The sequence below is a fragment of the Palaemon carinicauda genome, chromosome 5, assembly GCF_036898095.1.
Source record: "Palaemon carinicauda isolate YSFRI2023 chromosome 5, ASM3689809v2, whole genome shotgun sequence".
Classification (NCBI taxonomy): Eukaryota; Metazoa; Arthropoda; class Malacostraca; order Decapoda; family Palaemonidae; genus Palaemon; species Palaemon carinicauda.
Genome location: NC_090729.1, coordinates 165,975,441 through 165,995,853, shown reverse-complemented (window position 1 = coordinate 165,995,853; position 20,413 = coordinate 165,975,441). Strand labels below are relative to the sequence as shown.

Below are 20,413 nucleotides of genomic sequence, written 5' to 3'. Positions count from 1 at the left end.
ACTCTTTACCTTGGCATCCACTTGTGCAGTCACTCTATCAGTCCTATTACAGTACAGTAATATCCAACGCAAGATAAAAATAGGGAAAGAAATCAAAGAATGCTTCTGATCCAACACTGTCTCAATCATAGCATAACACAATTATTCTACTATGTTTAACTACAAAATCCACAAAGGTTTCTACAACCTCGTTAAATTCATCCGCAATAGCCTTATCTAAACAAGTCAAATAATCTAAAATGAAATTTTATAGTGATTGCCTGCAGATTTCTCTTCTGTTAACTTTAAAATCACTCCTATTAAAGAATCTGCAAAAGAGTATTTCCAGAATACTCCACACTTTATTACCTACGGAAAACATGTCTTAGGTAGCCCAGTTTGCAAGCCCTCCACGTAAAAAGCTTTTCATCTTATAGGTGCGAGAGAAGCAATTAGTAGATCCAAATCCATAGCGGGGTTAGACAAATGGACTTTTTTTTTAAAGACTTCATGTTTTATTTAGATAGAAGGTTTTAGCACTAAATGAGAGCCTGAATTAACATTGTTTCTTTTCAGTCGCAATAAAGAATTATATTTGATCTGAAACCATTTGAGAAAATTGGGGAGTATATGTTGTCCTGGAGGAGGCTGTTTCTGACAACTTAGTAAAATTTGAACTTACCTTAAATAATTTATTTGGATACTTTTCACAAATAAATTTCCTTAATAAATGAAATGGAGATTCCTCACTCGAGTAGGGCTCTTTTTCAACACCTGCCTCCTCTTCCTCCTCCTGTACTGAAACATTCTTCCTTACGTTAATCACTGCTCTTCCCATTTATTTACACTACCTATAAAAGGGATCTTTGCCCCTGCGTAAGTTAAGTGACTCGTTTTGGCAGCAGAAGTACTACCACCGACATTAAAGTCACTAAGGAAAATTTGCAATGAGCTAGTGGTTAAGTCTACAAGCAAAGAATGCGCACTGCCATTCAAAAGCAACCCATCATTAAAAGAAACCATACGATATGCCATACCATTAGTATAAGAAATAAGAGGTTTCTTACTAGCTTCTAAATCAGTGGGTAGAGGAATATTTGGATCCAGATTGCCAACTCTGTCTTCTATCCTTCCATCCAATGGAACAAAGGCTGTGTTAGACAGTTTGCTAATTGGATCACTGATTAGCAAGGGCTTTGCAGTAGAAGATCCCAAAGAAGATAAGAAATGTGAGGTTCTAAGAGAGGATCTCAACTATGTTATGCACTGTACACCATAAGAACCCTTACTGACTGGTGTACTAGAACCACAAGTCAAAACTTCAGGAATTAGGCAAGGGTTCGAAACTGGGTAGATTAGGTCAGAATCTTTATTTTGATGTACAAATGAAGATTGTATGAAGCCCTTTACCATTAAAACCTTGAGGAATGTTAAAGACTAAGAATTCGTTAGTGGCTGAAGGCTCGTTAATGGCTGGAGTGGCATTCCCAACATCATTCTCTTTATGGTAAATCAACCTATGCTTCTCTGGATTCTTCTCTGAAAAACGCCAACTTTATTTTATATCTAGAACTCTTAATCTTTTTGTCCACCATCTGAACATATTTTTCCATAAGGGGAACCATAAGGCTTTCAGATTCTTCACATTGATTGTCTGAATCCCATTACTGTAATCAGCAAGAGGCACAAAGAGAATGACTATCCTGATCCCTCAATTTTAATGCAACTGGACAATCTACACAGTACTTACTATTAAATACAGAAGCCATCATGATTAACTATGATTAACACATTTTTAATCTGGAGTGGAGTAGTAAATGTTGTCTTAAGTCAACACTGACGAGAGACTGAAGATAACACTTATGCCTTTTTACACTGTCATTCGCAATTAGTTACCAGATGTTGCCTTGGTGGGCAAGAGGTGTGACCTCTTACAGGAAAGAAAATGGGAAATCTTTGAGTTTTTTGGGTAATGTCGGTGTAAGTCAAGCTTTGAGAATAAAGCAATACAAACATCAGTGGAGGTTCATAGTAATAATTCACCAAATCATGAAAGTATAATAAAAATTTGTAGAAGGATAAAATTTTAATGTGGTCATTTCAGTAAATAGTGAGAATATTAAACTAGAATAGTTTACGGGTGCACTTTCACACCTTATTTCTCAGTTGAAAATATCCAAGTAGAAGTTTAAAATAGGCAAATATAAGGTACACTTGGCACTGAAAGAATTGGCAAGTGGTCAAAACCTAAAAAGATTAACTTTAAAGTGGAAATTGGAGCAAGAAAAAGTTCTAATAATTGATTAATTAAGTAGCAAGTGATAAAAAAGAATGGGTGGAAATCAATGTGGCCGGCAGCTGAAAGGAAGCTGGAAAGAAATATCAATAGTACACTACTCAGGGTCCACCATTAAGGATCAAAAGAACCTACAGTATTTGATTACTTCACCATCATAGCATAAAGTAAATACAGTAGTAACTGTAATATGGAATATTACTTAAGTGAGGAATTAATTTAAATGAAGTGAAAATAGACATGCAGTAATTTCAGAGAAATAAGTTCTTTATTTTGTAATAGAGGACAATGAGAGAAATATGTTATTTTTATAATAAAATAAATTTTTGAATATACTTACCCGGTGATTATAATAGCTGCAACTCTGTTGCTCGACAGAAAACTCTAAGGTAAAATTCGCCAGCGATCGCTACACAGGTTGCGGGTGTGCCCAACAGCGCCATCTGTCGTCCAGATACCCAGTACTCAATGTAAACAAAGAACTCAATTTTCTCCTCGTTCCACTGCGTCTCTATTGGGGAGGAAGGGAGGGTCCTTTAATTTATAATCACCGGGTAAGTATATTCAAAAATTTATTTTATTATAAAAATAAAATTTTTCAATATTAAACTTAGCCGGTGATTATAATAGCTGATTCACACCCAGGGGGGTGGGTAGAGACCAGCATTATATGTTTACATTATTATGAGCTAAGAATTTTTATTTCATTTTAGAAGTTATCAAAATAACAAAAACAAAATAAATAGGTACCTGGTAAGGAAGTCGACTTGAACAATTACTCTGCCTTTTTAAGTACGTCTTCCTTACGGAGCCTCGCGATCCTCTCAGGATGCTGATCGACCCCTAGGATCTGAAGTATCAAGGGTTGCAACCCATACAACAGGACCTCATCAAAACCCCTAATCTAGGCGCTTCTCAAGAAATGACTTTGACCACCCGCCAAATCAACCAGGATGCGAAAGGCTTCTTAGCCTTCCGGACAACCCAAAAACAACAATAAAAAACATTTCAAGAGAAAGATTAAAAAGGTTATGGAATTAGGGAATTGTAGTGGTTGAGCCCTCACCCACTACTGCACTCGCTGCTACGAATGGTCCCAGAGTGTAGCAGTCCTCGTAAAGAGACTGGACATCCTTAAGATAAAAAGACGCAAACACTGACTTGCTTCTCCAATAGGTAGCGTCCATTATACTTCGCAGAGATCTATTTTGTTTAAAGGCCACGGAAGTTGCGACAGCTCTAACTTCGTGTGTCCTTACCCTCAGCAAAGCTTGGTCTTCCTCATTCAGATGGGAATGAGCTTCTCGTATTAACAGTCTGATAAAATAGGATAAAGCATTCTTTGACATAGGCAAAGATGGTTTCTTAACTGAACACCATAAAGCTTCAGACGGGCCTCGTAAAGGTTTAGTTCGTTTTAAATAGAACTTAAGAGCTCTCACAGGGCATAAGACTCTTTCAAGTTCATTTCCAACCATATTCGATAAGCTTGGAATATCGAACGATTTTGGCCAAGGTCGAGAAGGCAGCTCGTTTTTGGCTAGAAAACCAAGTTGTAGAGAACATGTAGCCGTTTCAGATGAGAAACCGATGTTCTTGCTGAAGGCATGAATCTCACTGACTCTTTTAGCTGTGGCTAAGCAAACCAGGAAAAGAGTCTTTAAGGTGAGATCTTTCAGGGAGGCTGATTGTAGCGGCTCGAACCTGTCTGACATGAGGAATCTTAGTACCACGTCTAAATTCCAACCAGGTGTAACCAAACGACGCTCCTTCGTGGTCTCAAAAGACTTAAGGAGGTCCTGTAGATCTTTATTGTTGGAAAGATCTAAGCCTCTGTGACGGAAGACTGATGCCAACATGCTTCTGTAACCCTTGATAGTGGGAGCTGAAAGAGATCGTTCTTTCCTCAGATATAAGAGGAAGTCAGCTATTTGAGTTACAGAGGTACTGGTCGAGGATACGGATACTGACTTGCACCAGTTTCGGAAGACTTCCCACTTCGATTGGTAGACTCTAAGGGTGGATGTTCTCCTTGCTCTAGCAATCGCTCTGGCTGCCTCCTTCGAAAAGCCTCTAGCTCTCGAGAGTCTTTCGATAGTCTGAAGGCAGTCAGACGAAGAGCGTGGAGGCCTTGGTGTACCTTCTTTACGTGTGGCTGACGTAGAAGGTCCACCCTTAGGGGAAGCGTTCTGGGAACGTCTACTAGCCATCGAAGTACCTCGGTGAACCATTCTCTCGCGGGCCAGAGGGGAGCAACTAGCGTCAACCTTGTCCCTTCGTGAGAGGCGAACTTCTGCAGTACCTTGTTGACAATCTTGAACGGAGGGAATGCATATAGATCTAGATGTGACCAATCTAGGAGAAAGGCATCTATATGAACTGCTGCTGGGTCCGGGATTGGTGAGCAATATATTGGGAGCCTCTTGGTCATCGAGGTTGCGAAGAGATCTATGGTCGGCTGGCCCCAGGTGGCCCAAAGACTCTTGCATACATCCTTGTGGAGGGTCCATTCTGTTGGAAGAATTTGTCCCTTCCGACTGAGACAATCTGCCATGACATTCAAGTTGCCTTGGATGAACCTCGTAACTAGCGATATGTTTAGACCTTTTGACCAGGTGAGGAGGTCCCTTGCGATCTCATACAACGTCAGTGAGTGGGTCCCTCCTTGCTTGGAGATGTACGCCAAAGCCGTGGTGTTGTCCGAGTTCACCTCCACCACTTTGCCTTGAAGGAGAGACCTGAAGCTTTTCAAGGCCAGATGTACTGCCAGTAGCTCCTTGCAGTTGATATGCATTGTCCTTTGACTCGAGTTCCATATTCCCGAGCATTCCCGACCGTCTAATGTCGCGCCCCAGCCTACGTCCGATGCGTCCGAGAAGAGAACGTGGTTGGGAGTCTGAACAGCCAGGGGCAGACCCTCTCTGAGGCTGATACTGTCCTTCCACCATGTCAGGCAAGACTTCATCTTCTCGGAAATGGGGATCGAGACCGCTTCTAGCGTCTTGTCCTTTTTCCAGTGAAATGCTAGGTGATATTGAAGAGGACGGAGGTGTAGTCTTCCTAATGCTACGAACTGTTCCAGGGATGATAGCGTCCCTATCAGACTCATCCACTTCCTGACTGAACATCGTTCCTTCTTCAGCATGTTCTGGATGCACAACTGGGCTTGGCTTGTTCTGGGGGCCGACGGAAAAGCCCGAAAAGCTAGACTGTGAATCTCCATCCCTAAATACACAATAGTTTGGGATGGGACCACTTGTGACTTTTCCCATATTGACAAGGAGACCCAATTCCTTGGTCAGATCTAGAGTCCACTTTAGATCCTTCAGACAGCGACGACTGGAAGAAGCTCTGAGAAGCCAGTCGTCCAAATAGAGGGAGGCTCGGATGTCCGCTAAATGAAGGAATTTGGCTACATTCCTCATCAGCCTCGTAAACACAAGAGGAGCTGTGCTTAGGCCAAAGCACAGGGCTTGAAACTGGTAGACAACCTTTTCGAAAACGAATCTCAGAAAAGGTTGGGAGTCCGGGTGGATGGGGACGTGGAAGTAGGCGTCCCTTAGGTCTAACGAGACCATCCAGTCTTCCCTTCTGACCGCTGCTAGAACCGGCTTTGTGGTCTCCATGGAGAACGTCTGCTTTATGACAAAGACATTCAGCGCACTGACGTCTAGCACCGGCCTCCACCCTCCTGTCTTCTTGGACACCAAGAAGAGACGGTTGTAGAATCCTGGGGTTTGATGGTCCAGGACTTTGACTACCGCTCCCTTCTCTAGTAAGAGAGACACTTCCTGTTTCAATGCTCGTCTCTTGTCTTCCTCTCTGTACCTGGGAGAGAGATCGATGGGGGACGTTGCTAGAGGTGGTTTTCGTACAAACGGGATCTTGTACCCCTCTCTGAGCAACTTCACAGATTGTGCATCTGCGCCTCTCTTTTCCCAGGTCTGCCAGAAGTTCTTGAGTCTGGCTCCCACTGCTGTCTGAAGAAGTTGGCAGTCAGACTCTGCCCTTAAAGGACTTGGTTCCTTTCTTCTTTCCAAGTCTCCCTTCGGCACGAGCACCTCCTCTGCTGGAGGCTCTGCCACGAAAGGGCGGAATAAAACGGGACGCTGGAGTGTCCATCCTTGGTCTAGCTGACAAGGTAGGCAAAGGGGTGGCTTTGCGAGCAGAGGACGCAACAAGATCGTGAGTATCCTTCTGTATCAAAGAAGCGGCAATCTCCTTAATTAGGTCCTCTGGAAAAAGGCACTTAGAAAGAGGAGCAAACAGAAGTTCGGATCTCTGGCATGGTGTAACTCCAGCTGAAAGGAATGAACACAGGTTTTCACGCTTCTTAAGGACTCCGGACACAAAGGATGCAGCAAGCTCATTAGACCCATCACGTACGGCCTTGTCCATGCAGGACATAATGAGCAAGGAAGTCTCCTTCTCTGTCGAAGAGATCTTTCTGCTTAGAGCTCCTAGACACCAGTCTAAGAAGTTAAATACCTCGAAGGCTCTAAATATCCCTTTCAAAAGGTGGTCCAGGTCCGAAGATGACCAACATATCTTCGAGCGTCTCATGGCTAGGCGGCGGGGAGAGTCTACAAGACTTGAGAAGTCGCCCTGGGCAGAGGCAGGAACTCCCAAGCCGAGAACTTCTCCCGTGGCATACCAGACGCTCGATCTAGAAGAGAGTCTAGCAGGGGGAAACGTAAAAGCTGTCTTCCCTAAACTCTTTTTGGACTGCAGCCATTCTCCAATCACTCGCAAAGCTCTCTTGGACAAGCGTGCGAGGACGAGTCTAGAAAAGGCAGGAGTGGTTGACGGCATGCCTAACACAAACTCTGACGGAGGCGAACGCGGAGCTACAGACACAAACTGGTCCGGAAACATCTCTTTGAACAGGGCCAAAACTTTCCTAAAGTCCAAAGAGGGTTGCGTAGACTTAGGCTCGTCCAGTTCTGAGTGCGGTTCATCTTCATGTGCAGCACCATCATCATCAGAAAGTCCCTCATCCGATAACTGATGAGGGAACGGCAACGGAGTGGGTAACGGCTGGTTGGCTGAGTCCGGCCGCACGGGTGCATGCGTGACTGAGCCGGACGCAACGTCATGGAACTGCTGCCCAGTCTGTGAGCTGGCAACAACCATAGCAGCGCGGGGACGCACAGCGTCTACTCCAGACTGTCTAGACCGATGTGGGTGAGCAGTGGCAACCACACTGGGTTGCGGAGGTTGACGCACCGCGTCAAAACAAAACAACTCTGACGGTTGTTGAACCTCCCGAACGTCAACGGATACCTCCGTGCGTCGCTGAACGTCAACATGCGGCTGGCAGATCACACTGGAACGCATGGGTGGCGGAACTCTCTCAACTGGAGTGCGTGAGGTTACCTCAGCGTCCCCAGGACGCACAACCGATCGTGTGGGTGGTTGTAGGCAAGGAGCTGCACTAGCTGGTGCGGCAGCAACCTTCTCCGCACGAAAGTCCTGCATAAGCGACGTTAGTTGAGACTGCATGTCTTGCAGTAAAGACCACTTAGGGTCTACAGGAGCAGGTGCGGCGACAGACGGTGTAACAGTCTGAAGCGGTACCGCTTTGCCTCTCTTAGGAGGTGAGCAGTCATCGGATGACTGCAGCGAGTCCGAACTGACCCAGTGGCTACAACTGGGCCGTTGGACTTGCGCGGAAGGGACCGACTTGCGCTTTAACGGTCGTGAGACCTTGGTCCATGGTTTCTTTCGAGAAACACCTTCCAAAGACGAGGTATAAATGGGCTCTCTCGTCTTTGTTAGGCAGGGGCGATCTTGGGTAGATACGCCCGATACCACGGAGGGAACGTCTGTTCGCTGATTAAAGCCTCTCGAACCCATTTGTTGTACGACATTGCTTCTCCCCTGGACTTGGGAGCTTGCAAGAGGTCCCGGACTAGGAGGACGACAGGCACGAACAGACGAACCCTCAAGCGCAACACTATCCACAACACTATCACTCACTTTAACACTTCCCACTGCACTTTTACACTTCAGCTCCTTCACATCCGCCATGAGCTGATTACGGTCACTAGCCAGGGACTCAACTCTCTCACCCAGAGCTTGGATGGCACGCATCATATCAGCCATCGAAGGTTCCTGAGTGCCAGAAGGGGGATTAGGAGCAACCACTACAGGGGAAGGAATAGGTTGTGGGGCATGAGGAGAGGAAATGTCAACAGAACGAGAGGAACTTCTCCTAACTCTATCTCTCTCTAGCCTACGTGTATACTTTTGGAATTCGATAAAATCGAATTCCGAAAGCCCAACGCACTCCTCACATCGATCTTCCAATTGACAGGTTTTATCCCGACAATTGGAACAAACAGTGTGAGGGTCGATAGAGGCCTTCGGAAGACGCCTTGAACAGTCCCTAGCATTGCACTTCCTAAATTTTGGGACTTGTGAAGGGTCAGCCATTTTGAATTGGTCAAAGGGGAATTCAAAAACTATCAAAAAGTCATCAACAAAGAATCCGTAATCAAAAAGAGTTCAAGGAATTGCGAAGAGAAAGCCTGCACAGCGAAAGCTCAAAACTAGAATAGTGTACTTCACCAATTAGTTGTGAAAACAAATCCAGTTTAGCAACAGCGAATAAGCACGTCTTGTCGGGAGCACGACAGAGAGAAAATTGAGTTCTTTGTTTACATTGAGTACTGGGTATCTGGACGACAGATGGCGCTGTTGGGCACACCCGCAACCTGTGTAGCGATCGCTGGCGAATTTTACCTTAGAGTTTTCTGTCGAGCAACAGAGTTGCAGCTATTATAATCACCGGCTAAGTTTAATATTGAAAAAAGTATATTATTTTATATAGGAGAATTATGAGAGAAATAAGTTAATTATTTTATAAAAGAGAACTATGAGAGAAATGAGTTCATTATTTTATAAAAGAGAACTATGAATAGCAAAACACTTACTCTAGATACTTCTGTATGCTATTTTGTATTGTAACATTGTTAGTGATAGCTCTTGATGTCCCAAAAGGAATACCTTCCAGATCGACAGGACTGTCCCATATCTGACCAACCATACGATCTAGAAGGTGACCATGTTTATCAAATTCCTTTTCTACCTGTTGGATGAGCAAGAAAATTGAGCACCTCTTAAATATAAGAATACTCTGCCCATACAAAAATCTACAGTAATCGAAAAAAATATGTTCTAAATTTAGATAATGACAAAACATTACAGTAAACTAATTCTAGGGCCTGTACTCATTGATAATGAATACCCCTATACAGCATAGAAGTCTTCTTTGGAAAAAGACTGCATACTTATTTTACAAGCTATATGAAAGAATTTGTAATACCTGTACTCTGTTCTAGAGGCAATAAAGGTAATTATAATACTGTGTAAAAAATGTCCCTGACACAACGGCAAACATGATGTTAAGATACAGCGCATTGTACTAGTCTTTTTCAGATTTGCATTGTAACTATCAATAATACTAATTTTACACTTAACAGGTTGTTATTTTATAATCAAGCTTTTTGGTAGATATTTTGCTAGTATGCAATATTTCTCATCCTAATTTTTTAAAATTAGACAACACTGTAAATAAGAAAAAAAAATATTGAATTAAATTTTGAAAATTTAAATCATCCTGGCATTGGAAGTTCAGAATCTTAAAATTTAACCTTGGTAAAAGTGTTCATTACATTTTCCTTATTTTCTCCTTAAAATCTTTTATAAAGCCAAAGTAACATATCTGTAATACTATACAGTAATGCCATTGTCAGCTGCACTAAAGTCGACAATTTAACCATATAATACAGTATTTCTTTTTATCCTTACTACAATATGACAGCAATATTGATGTTTGAGTTACATAAAAAATAATCTTTAACAATAAAATACCAAATAATTGGATGAAAAAAATTACAAGCAGTTGTAATAGCAAAACCAAGTCAGGACTCAGAACTTACCTTCACAAGGAGTTCAGTAAAGACATATGCTCCAACACTGAAGCCATGGATCAGTAAGGGATTCTGTGAAGGGTTTGCATTCAGAAACTGGAGAACTTGTTCCACAACAATCTGAAAGTTGAAATGAAATACAATACAGTACAGTACAGGTATTAGCAACTATACAGTAACTAAATTTACAGTACAGCACACTACCAGAAATTGGCATCCAATTTGTCATGTTTTGGGGAAAAAATGGAGAATAGCATATCTTTTTTTATGAACCTCCCCTGATACAGTATTCATATTGCTTCTCTATGGAAGCTCGGTTTTATCAATGTTTACGTCTAAAATTAAAACATTTCCCACAATCTTTCCTTTCAATAAACTTATGCCTCTAGTAAAGTACTGGAACAATCTAGCAGTTAATGGCAATAAACAATGGCTGGTGGAAGCCATACTACCTCTGTCTTCAGTCTCTATGTCACTGTCAGCTTGTAGACCAGTCCCTAACTTCAAATTGTTCAGATTTATATTTTTAGTGCTTTCAGAGATGTCCCCTGGATTTGTTAGTACCTACTGTATAAATTGTTCAATGGAAATGTTTCAGGGCAATCCTTATCCACATTCCCTTTGTGTCTTGTATCATGGCCAGTTTTGTTAATTAAATAACTGCTGTGAAGAGTGCAAAAGCCCACTGTTTCTTTTATGTTTTTATGGTTGCAGATACAATTTTAAGCTCAAAGAACAAAAGGAAATTTGTTTTTAGTTTAGGGGAAAATTCAGAGAAGACTAAGCTAGAAGATTATAGCTGGAATAATGATGATAATGACACTCAAGCACTGAATCCCAATACAACACTTAATGAGTCTACTATGCATATCAGACCCTATGACATACTGTTTTTCGCAAATATCTTTGAAACGAAAACTCGGATCAGCATGGTGCTTTGGCAAAGATTGTTTCACACACTCGCTAATTTTTGACACTACTGTGCATTGTCAAATGCTGCTAATTATGGCGTTTACTCTTGACTGTGAAGTCAAAAACCTGCGTGAGCCATTTACACATTCGAACAGGTGAGGCGTGACGTAGTAGTGACGCCCATTCATCCACTAACTCCGCCCCTGCCTTTCCCTACTACCACCATCCCTCCCTCCTACCCTACTCCTACTCCCTATTCCCGCCCTCTTTCACCTCCATACCTCCCTTTCATCTCCCTCAATCCCCCTTCTCTCTCTCTCTCTCTCTCTCTCTGCACACGAAGAAATGAAGCTATGCACACATATGACTTATTTATAATGGCGGATAACTCGAATGTATATATGTTAAGTATGGTAGGGTGTTTTATGTATGACCCTGATTCCTGTTCCAGCGCAACTTGTTGTTGCTTAATTATTGTATGAGGTTTGTTTGACAATTATACAACCATTGAAAGTTATACGAGTATGCGACCCTAATACCCATAGGTTATGTTGAACGTATGATGGGATGAAGGTTGTAGCTGACGCTTGGTCATTTATAAGAAATTGTGTAAGAGATGGAAAGGAAAAGGGTGGAACTGAAGTGGGAATCCGATGCAGAGTAAAAACTTAAAACGAAATTGAAGTGATAAGTATATGAATAATTTATTCTAATATTAGGAAAAGGCTGCCATATGTTAAGAAGTCATTGCAGACATAAATAGACAGCGAGTATATGATGGCTGGATTAATACTATAAATAACTGACCACATATTTTACTTTTAATATTCATCACTCTCGACAAACAGGTCATCTTCCTCATCACTGTTACCTTCTGCACTTACCAAATACGGTATAACCGTCAAAGAAGCAAGAACATCGATTACGATTGTTTGCATAAACGATCAAACTTTACTCGGCATATAATTTTTATTAATCTGTCATTAATTCGTCATACTAGTGTCTGGCTTCATATACCATGTAGCCTCAAAAGAAGAGAGAGAGAGAGAGAGAGAGAGAGAGAGAGAGAGAGAGAGAGAGAGAGAGAGAGAGAGAGAGAGAGAGAGAGAGAGGTGGGGGATGAGGAAGGGGTAAGGGAGGTATGGAGGAGAAAGAGGTAGGGGGATAAGGAGGGGGTTAAGAGGGGAGGAAAGGGAGTAGGGGAAGCCAGGAGTGGAGGTAGTGGGTGGATAGACGTCACAAAAACGTCACGCCTCACCTGTTCGAATGTGTAGTAGCTCACGCAGGTTTTTGACTTCACAGTCAAGAGTAAACGCCATAATTAACCACATTTGACAGTGTACAATAGTGTTAAAAATTAGCGGTGTGTGTGAAACACTCTGTGCTAAAGCATCATGTTGATCCGAGTCTTCGTTTCAAAGATATTTGCGAAAAACAGCATGTCATAGGGTCTGATATGCATAGTAGTTTTGATAGTGATAAACTTCAAAAACTATCAATTTCTTTAACTTCTTTTACGAAATCTAAGGAGGCCAGTGAATCTGAACTAATCTGCCATATTCTAAACCCCAACCTGACTTCTTTAATTGAATATAATGGTCCTAGTGCTTTATTCAGTAAAAGCTCTGATGGTGACAGCATGTTACAGATTCAAGATTGTCTCATAAAACCTAGTTTACTTTAGATTCTTCTGCTGTGAAACCCTTACCTTCCCACAATCCTAGTTGCTCTTTTAGATAATTAGATTGTGAGGCAGAAAAAAAAGAAGTTGATAGCCTGCATCCTAATATCCCTCCACTCGTTGAAGTAGTTAACACTTTTAAGTAACCTCGCATTTCATTGAAGTAGTAAGCGCTTTCAAGTAACCTCATATTTCGTGGTATTGTGTTAAGATTGCCTTGCCTTATGCAAGACATGGGCTCTTGCTTTGGCAGCCTGTATCGTTGTAGTAGTAAGCACTTTTAAGTAATATGATATTTTAATTATAAAATAAATTTTTGAATATACTTACCCGGTGAATATATAATAGCTGCTACTCAGCGGCTCGACAGAAAACACACTCAAAAGACTCGCGAGCGATCACTATGAAGGTTGCGGGTGTGCCCACCAGCGCCAACTATCGGCCAGATACCACTCTCGCATGTAAACAAACCCTTCAATTCTTCTCGTCCCGCTGCGTCTCTATTGGGGAGGAAGGGAGGGCCTTTAATTTATATATTCACCGGGTAAGTATATTCAAAAATTTATTTTATAATTAAAATATCATTTTTAAATATTTAACTTAGCCGGTGAATATATAATAGCTGATTCACACCCAAGGCGGTGGGTAGAGACCAGAGTTAATTAAGTTTACAGCGTATAAGCTAAGAGTTTTTGACCGTTATCAATATAACAAAACCAAAATATATAGGTACCTGGTAAGGAAGTTGACTTAGACGATTACTCTGCCTTGTAAGTCTGTCTTCCTCACGAAGCCCAGCGATCCTCTTAGGATGCTGAAAGACTCCCAGGAGCTGAAGTATAAAGGGTTGCAACCCATACTAACAGGACCTCATCAAACCCCTAATCTGGGCGCTCTCAAGAAATGACTTTGACCACCCGCCAAATCAACAAGGATGCGAAAGGCTTCTTAGCCTTCCGTACAACCCAAAAAACAATATTAAAAAAACATTTCAAGAGACAGATTAAAAAGGATATTGGAATTAGGGTAATGTAGTGGTAGAACCCTCACCCACTACTGCACTCGCTGCAATGAATGGACCCAGTGTGTAGCAGTCCTCGTAAAGAGTCTGGACATCTTTTAAGTAAAATGACGCGAACACTGACTTGCTTCTCCAAAAAGTCGCGTCCATAATACTTTGCAGAGATTTATTTTGCTTGAAGGCCACGGAGGTTGCTATAGCTCTAACTTCGTGCGTCTTAACCTTAAGCAAACATCGGTCTTTCTCATTCAAGTGAGAATGAGCTTCTCGTATTAAAAAATCTGATAAAATATGACAAAGCATTCTTTGACATAGGCAATGATGGTTTCTTAACTGAGCACCATAATGCCTCAGATTTACCTCGTAATGACTTAGTACGAGCTAAATAGAACTTAAGAGCTCTAACAGGACATAATACTCTTTCCAGTTCGTTGCCTACGATCTCTGATAAGCAAGGAATATCAAAAGATTTAGGCCAAGGACGAGAAGGCAGTTCATTTTTTGGCCAGGAAACCAAGTTGAAGTGAACAAGTGGCTTTTTCTGTAGAAAAAACCTTTGTTCTTACTGAAGGCATGAAGTTCACTGACCCTTTTAGCCGAAGCCAAGCACACTAGGAAAAGTGTCTTGAGGGTGAGATCCTTCAGGGAGGCTGAATGTAATGGCTCAAACCTGTCTGACATGAGGAACCTTATGACCACGTCTAAGTTCCATCCAGGAGTTGCCAAACGACGTTCCTTAGAGGTCTCGAAAGACTTAAGGAGATCTTGGAGATCTTGGAGATCTTTATTGTTGGAAAGATCTAAGCCTCTATGTCGAAAGACCGAAGCCAACATGCTCCTGTAGCCCTTAATCGTGGGAGCTGAAAGGGAGCGAACCTTTCTCAGATGTAAAAGAAAATCTGCGATTTGGGCTACAGAGGTACTGGACGAGGACACAGATGCTGACTTGCACCAGTCTCAAAAGACTTCCCACTTCGACTGGTATACTCTAATGGTAGAAGCTCTCCTTGCTCTTGCAATCGCACTGGCTGCCTCCTTCGAAAAGCCTCGAGCTCTTGAGAGTCTTTCGATAGTCTGAAGGAAGTCAGACGAAGAGCGGGGAGGCTTTGATGGACATTCTTTACGTGGGGCTGACGTAACAGATCTACCCTTAGAGGAAGACTTCTTGGAAAGTCTACCAGCCATTGAAGTACCTCGGTGAACCACTCTCTCGCGGGCCAGAGGGTAGCAACCAACGTCAACCTTGTCCCTTCGTGAGAGGCGAACTTCTGCAGTACCTTGTTGACTATCTTGAATGGTGGGAATGCATATAAGTCCAGAAGAGACCAATCCAGTAGAAACGCATCTATGTGGATTGTTTCTGTATCTAGGACTGGAGAGCAATAGATTGGTAACCTTTTGGTCAACGAGGAGGCAAAGAGGTCTATGGTGGGTTGACCCCAAGTAGCCCAAAGACTCTTGCCCACGTCCTTGTGGAGGGTCCATTCCGTGGGTATCACCTGACCCCTCCGACTGAGACAGTCTGCCAAGACGTTCAAGTCCCCCTGGATGAATCTCGTCAACAGGGAGATGCCTCGATTTCTTGACCATAAGAGAAGGTCCCTTGCGATCTCGAGCAGCGTGAAGGAGTGCGTGCCTCCTTGCTTGGAGATGTACGCCAAAGTTGTGGTGTTGTCTGAGTTGACCTCTACCACTTAGTTTCGAAGAAGCTTTCGAATATCATCAAGGCCAAGTGGACTGCTAATAGCTCCTTGCCGTTGATGTGCATGCTCTTCTGACTTGAGGTCCACAGACCCGAGCATTCCCGACCGTCCAGGGTCGCACCCCAACCCAAATCCGACGCGTCTGAGAACAACACGTGGTTTGGGTTCTTGACTGCTAGGGATAATCCCTCTCTCAGACTGATATTGCTGTCCCACCATTTCAGGCATGCCTTTACTGGTTCGGAGACTGGGAATGATACCGTCTCTAACGTCTTGTCCTAGTTCCAGTGAGAGGCTAGATGGAACCGGAGAGGCAGAAGGTGTAGTCTCCCTAGTGAGACAAACTGCTCCAGGGATGAGAGAGTCCCTACGAGACTGTTCCAACTCCTGACTGAACAAACGTTTTCTTTTCAGCATTAGTTGGACTTCGAGCAGGGCTTGTTCTATTCGGTGGCAGACGGAAAAGCCCGAAAAAAAACTGGACTGCGAATCTCCATCCCCAAATATAGAATAATCTGGGATGGGATCAGTTGGGACTTTTAGGTTGACCAAAAGTCCCAACTCCCTGGCCAGACTCAACGTCCAATGTAGATCCTGCAGACAGCGAAGACTGGACGATGCTCTGAGAAGCCAGTCGTCCAAGTACAGGGAGGCTCGGATCCCCGATAGATGGAGGGATTTTGCCACATTCCTCATGAGCCTCGTAAACACGAGAGGAGCAGGACTGAGGCCAAAGCACAGGGCTCGAAACTGGTACCCCACATTCCTGTAAACAAACCTCAGAAACGGTTGGGAATCCGGGTGTATAGGAATGTGGAAGTATGCCTCCTGAAGGTCGAGAGAGACCATCCAGTCGCCTTCCATAAATGCTGTCAAGACAGCCTGGTAGACTTCATCGTGAAGTTTGTCTTGACAATGAACACATTGAGCGCACTAGCCTCTTACGTACTCCTGCAGTGGACATGGCTGCCAGATCATTGGAGCCATCCCTGAGGGACTTGTTCCTGCAGAGAACGTGGCTGTCAGATCAATGGAGCCATCCCTGAAAGCCTTGTTTATGCATGACATAATTGTACAGCAAAACTTCAAACGCTCGAAAATAGCTCTGAAGTCGACCATAAAATCTTGGAGCGTCTCATGGCGAGGCGCCAGGGAGAGTCTATGAGGTTTGAGAAGTCTATCTGGGCAGAGGCAGGAACTCCCAAGCCGAGAACTTCTCTCGTGTCATATCAGACTCTCGCTCTATAAGCCAGCTTAAAAGTAGGGAAAGCAAAGGCTGTCTCCCCCCAAACTCCTCCTGGTGATAAACCAGTCGCCTAGCAAACGTAAAGCTCTCTTAGAAGAGCGAGAGAGCACTAGCTTATAAAACAACGGCTTCGAAGTAGCTAGGCCTAGTGTAAACTCTGACGTTTAGGCGAACGAGGAGCAGCAGTTACAAAAAGATCCGGACAAAGATCCTTAAAAATCAGCATGATTTATTTAAAGTCCATAGAGGGCTAAGCAGCTTTAGGCTCCTCTCCGTCTGACAGAGTCCTCAAGGGAATATCAGTAGGAGGGGGAACAGCAACTTCCTCATCTGAAGGAACCTTGTCCGACAATAGCCGAGTCTCAAGCAAGGGAGAGACCTACCGTGGTGGCAATGCTTTACAAGCAGAGTCCACACGCACTGGTACATTAGTAGCGGACCAGGACGCAACGTCATGTAACTGCTTAACAGTCTGTGAACTGTCAACAACAACAGGTGCGGGAGGACGCTCGGCGTCCACTCGAGACTGTTTTGACTGCCTAGTCTGAGCAGTCAAAACAACTCTAGACTGCGGTAGTTGACGCTCAGCGTCAAAACAAGTCAACTCCGCTGGTTGGCGAACGTCCTGAACGTCAACAGGAGCATTAGGAAGCGGCCTAACGTCCAAATGCGGCTGAAAATCAACACGTGACCGCATCGAGTGAGGCTCTACATATCGTGACTGACGTGACTTAGCTACGCCAACGTCAACAGGACGCACAAAGGTTCATTTGGGCGGCTGAAGGCCAGGATCTCGATGAGATAAACGGCTAGGATCAACGTGAACCTTATCGGCAGAATAGTCTTCCATAAGAGAGGCAAGCTTATTCTGCATGTCTTGCCGTACAACCCATTTAGGATCAACGGGAATGGTTGCGGTAAGAGACGAGGGTAACGTCTGTGACTGCAAAATCTTGCCTGCAAAAAGACTCTCGGAGCCTGTGTTACGCTTTTGTTTAGGCGGCGAGCAGTCTTCCGATGACTGCATAGGGTCAGAGCTGTCCTAATAGTTAAAACCAGGACGCTGGACCTGTCCTGAAAGGACTGACTTTCGCTTAAAGGGCCTCGAAACCTTGTTCCACGGTTTCTTATGCAAAAAGCCTTCGGATGACGAGGAGAAAATCGTCTCTCTCGCCTTATGGTAGGGGTGATCTTGGTGAGATACACCTGATACCATAGAGGGAACGTCTGTTCGCTGATCAAGGCCTCTCGAACCCATAAGTCGTACGACATTACTTCTCCCCTGGGCTTGGGAGCTTGCAAGAGGTCCCGGACTAGGCGAACAACAGGCACGAACAGACGAACCCTCGGTCGCAACACTGATAACACTTTGCGCAATATCACTTTATCACTACGATTTTCTGTTTGCACTTATTTCACTGAAATCGAATTTTTTAACAATTCACATTAGGTATGAATAAAACTGATTTCTACCTGAAGCACGCAATTCTACCCTCATCAAAAGGTTATAATTGCGAAATCAGTCGTATAATGTAAGCACATTAATACAAGCAAAAAACAGTAAACATTTTAAGATAAAAAGATCAGTGGCTGGGAAAGAGACTAAACACTAGTTCATTCAAAACTATGTTTTCAATCTCTCACCGTACAGTGCCTTGGGACGAGAATAAAAACTAAAAACGTTTTATCCTTTCTCCCCGTACAGAGACTAGGGACGAGAGTAACTCGAGAACAACGTTACTCGCTAGGGACGAGAATAAAGATCGGAACGTTCTCTCTCCTCTCTCTCTCTCCGTCTCTATCTCTCTCTCTTGATTTCGCACCGAAGAGAAGAGCCCACTTACGTTTCGTCAATAAACAGGTTATTTGACCAAAGGAAAAAACTGAAAGGTTTTTCAATTAAAAAGTTCCTTTAAAATAGAATTTAAAACATTTAAGCTTTGAAAGAAGAATGAACAAAACGTCAGAATCGATTTACTCTTTCTGCAAAGTGAAACCGTGATACTCTCTCTCTCTATCGTAACGATAGAGCGCAAACTGCGTAGCATAAATAAACTAAACGTTAGTTCATCTTTGAAACAGTACGAAGACTATTCAAAGAAAATCTTTCATAAAATATCTACTAAAAAATATTCATTTAATAAGTTTTAAATCATTAGCTCTGTAAAAGTTATTTACGATTGAAAGGGCTCAACGTTGTTTAACTTCGGTTTCCAAGTTAGGACCGCCTACTCTCAGGAAAGGTCGCATATAAACAAATCATTAAAATTTATCTTGATGTTTATTATAAATGGAAAGCTAATCGAAGAGGCCTATTAAAGGCGGTTGAGATATAAAATATATAGAGGAAAATCTATAATTAATTTATAACGTGATAAGATAATTGCTAAAAGCCTAAAACACACTTCCATACTAAGGGAAGGGTCGGCCATTTAAAAGTCAAAGAAAGTCCAAAAAACAATCCAAAGTCATCAAAAATTAAATCTATCCAAAAACGAGTTCAAGATTTAAGTTGAAGATAAAACACCTGCACTGCGAAAGCTCAAACCAAAATGAAGTACTTCACCAAATATGTTGAGAAAACTCCAGGTTCTACAGCGAGTAATGATACGTCTTGTCGTCAAGGTCGACAGAGAAGAATTGAAGGGTTTGTTTACATGCAAGAGTGGTATCTGGCCGATAGTTGGCGCTGGTGGGCACACCCGCAACCTTCATAGCGATCGCTCGCGATTTTTTTAGTGTGTTTTCTGTCGAGCCGCTGAGTAGCAGCTATTATATATTCACCGGCTAAGTTAAATATTTAAAACTCATATTTTGTAACTAGAAGTCGTGGCATATCATATAATTCTCTTGGAGCCAAATGTATGGTAAAGTTTCTGCAAAAGCTGATTAGTTTCATTATGTCTTGGATGGTAGTGTGTATCATTCACTTGTAAGGTCATCCACTAACTCATTACTGGTGTAAAGTGCTAGTAACCTATCTCAACTACCAAAACAAGTATCTTAACAAAAGAAATATGTAGCACTTTCCATACAGAAATGTAAACAAACAGGAAAACCATTAAGAAATGCCTCTGATCATCTTTCTGGATAGGAAGATGAGGATGAAGAAAACACATAGGAAGAACCCGACTCGGATGATGTATTTCCTTTTCAATCATCAAGTTACTGAAGATCTGACAAAGCCACTAGAAATGGCTATTTCCAAGACTATTTAAACACCTCAATTCTACCAATTTGTTTTGGATAGAATCAATAAACTGTTATCTCAGAAGCAAGAAAGGCCAGTAATTTTGGTTCTCATTTATTGTTGAAGCCTTCTATGCCACAAAGACATTCCAACTTGCATAAAACAAATCTATTTCCAAATCTTGTCCTAGATTACAATAAAATTCCTCCCTTGGGCCCATCATTAATGGGAATAGACAAAATATTTAAATGCAAGGTTTGAAAGATGGTTTACTAAAGAAATACTGTTTGTGGGTAATAAAGTAGGAAGTATTTTTTAAATTCCTTTGGAGATGCTATAGTAGGAGTTATTTCTAATCTTATATTAGAGAAATTTCTAGGCCATTAATATTTGAATCTGGTTTTACATTATCTGACATGTTTAGGTAAAACTTGCATATAGTTTCCAAAGC

At 42.6% G+C, this 20,413-nt stretch overlaps 1 protein-coding gene across 5 annotated transcripts in view; it reads right to left on the bottom strand.

Annotated features, from left to right (window-relative positions):
• The window catches only part of LOC137641577 (transmembrane protein 53-B-like), a 70,952-nt gene that overhangs the window by 16,304 nt on the left and 34,235 nt on the right, over positions 1 to 20,413 (bottom strand). For all 5 annotated transcript variants that reach the window (XM_068374276.1, XM_068374280.1, XM_068374279.1 and 2 more), the window contains 2 exons: positions 10,219 to 10,329; positions 9,211 to 9,365 (listed from right to left, as the gene is read on the bottom strand). In XM_068374276.1, the coding sequence (XP_068230377.1) occupies positions 9,211 to 9,365; positions 10,219 to 10,329 (266 nt within the window). The remainder of the gene's footprint in view (positions 1 to 9,210; positions 9,366 to 10,218; positions 10,330 to 20,413) is intronic.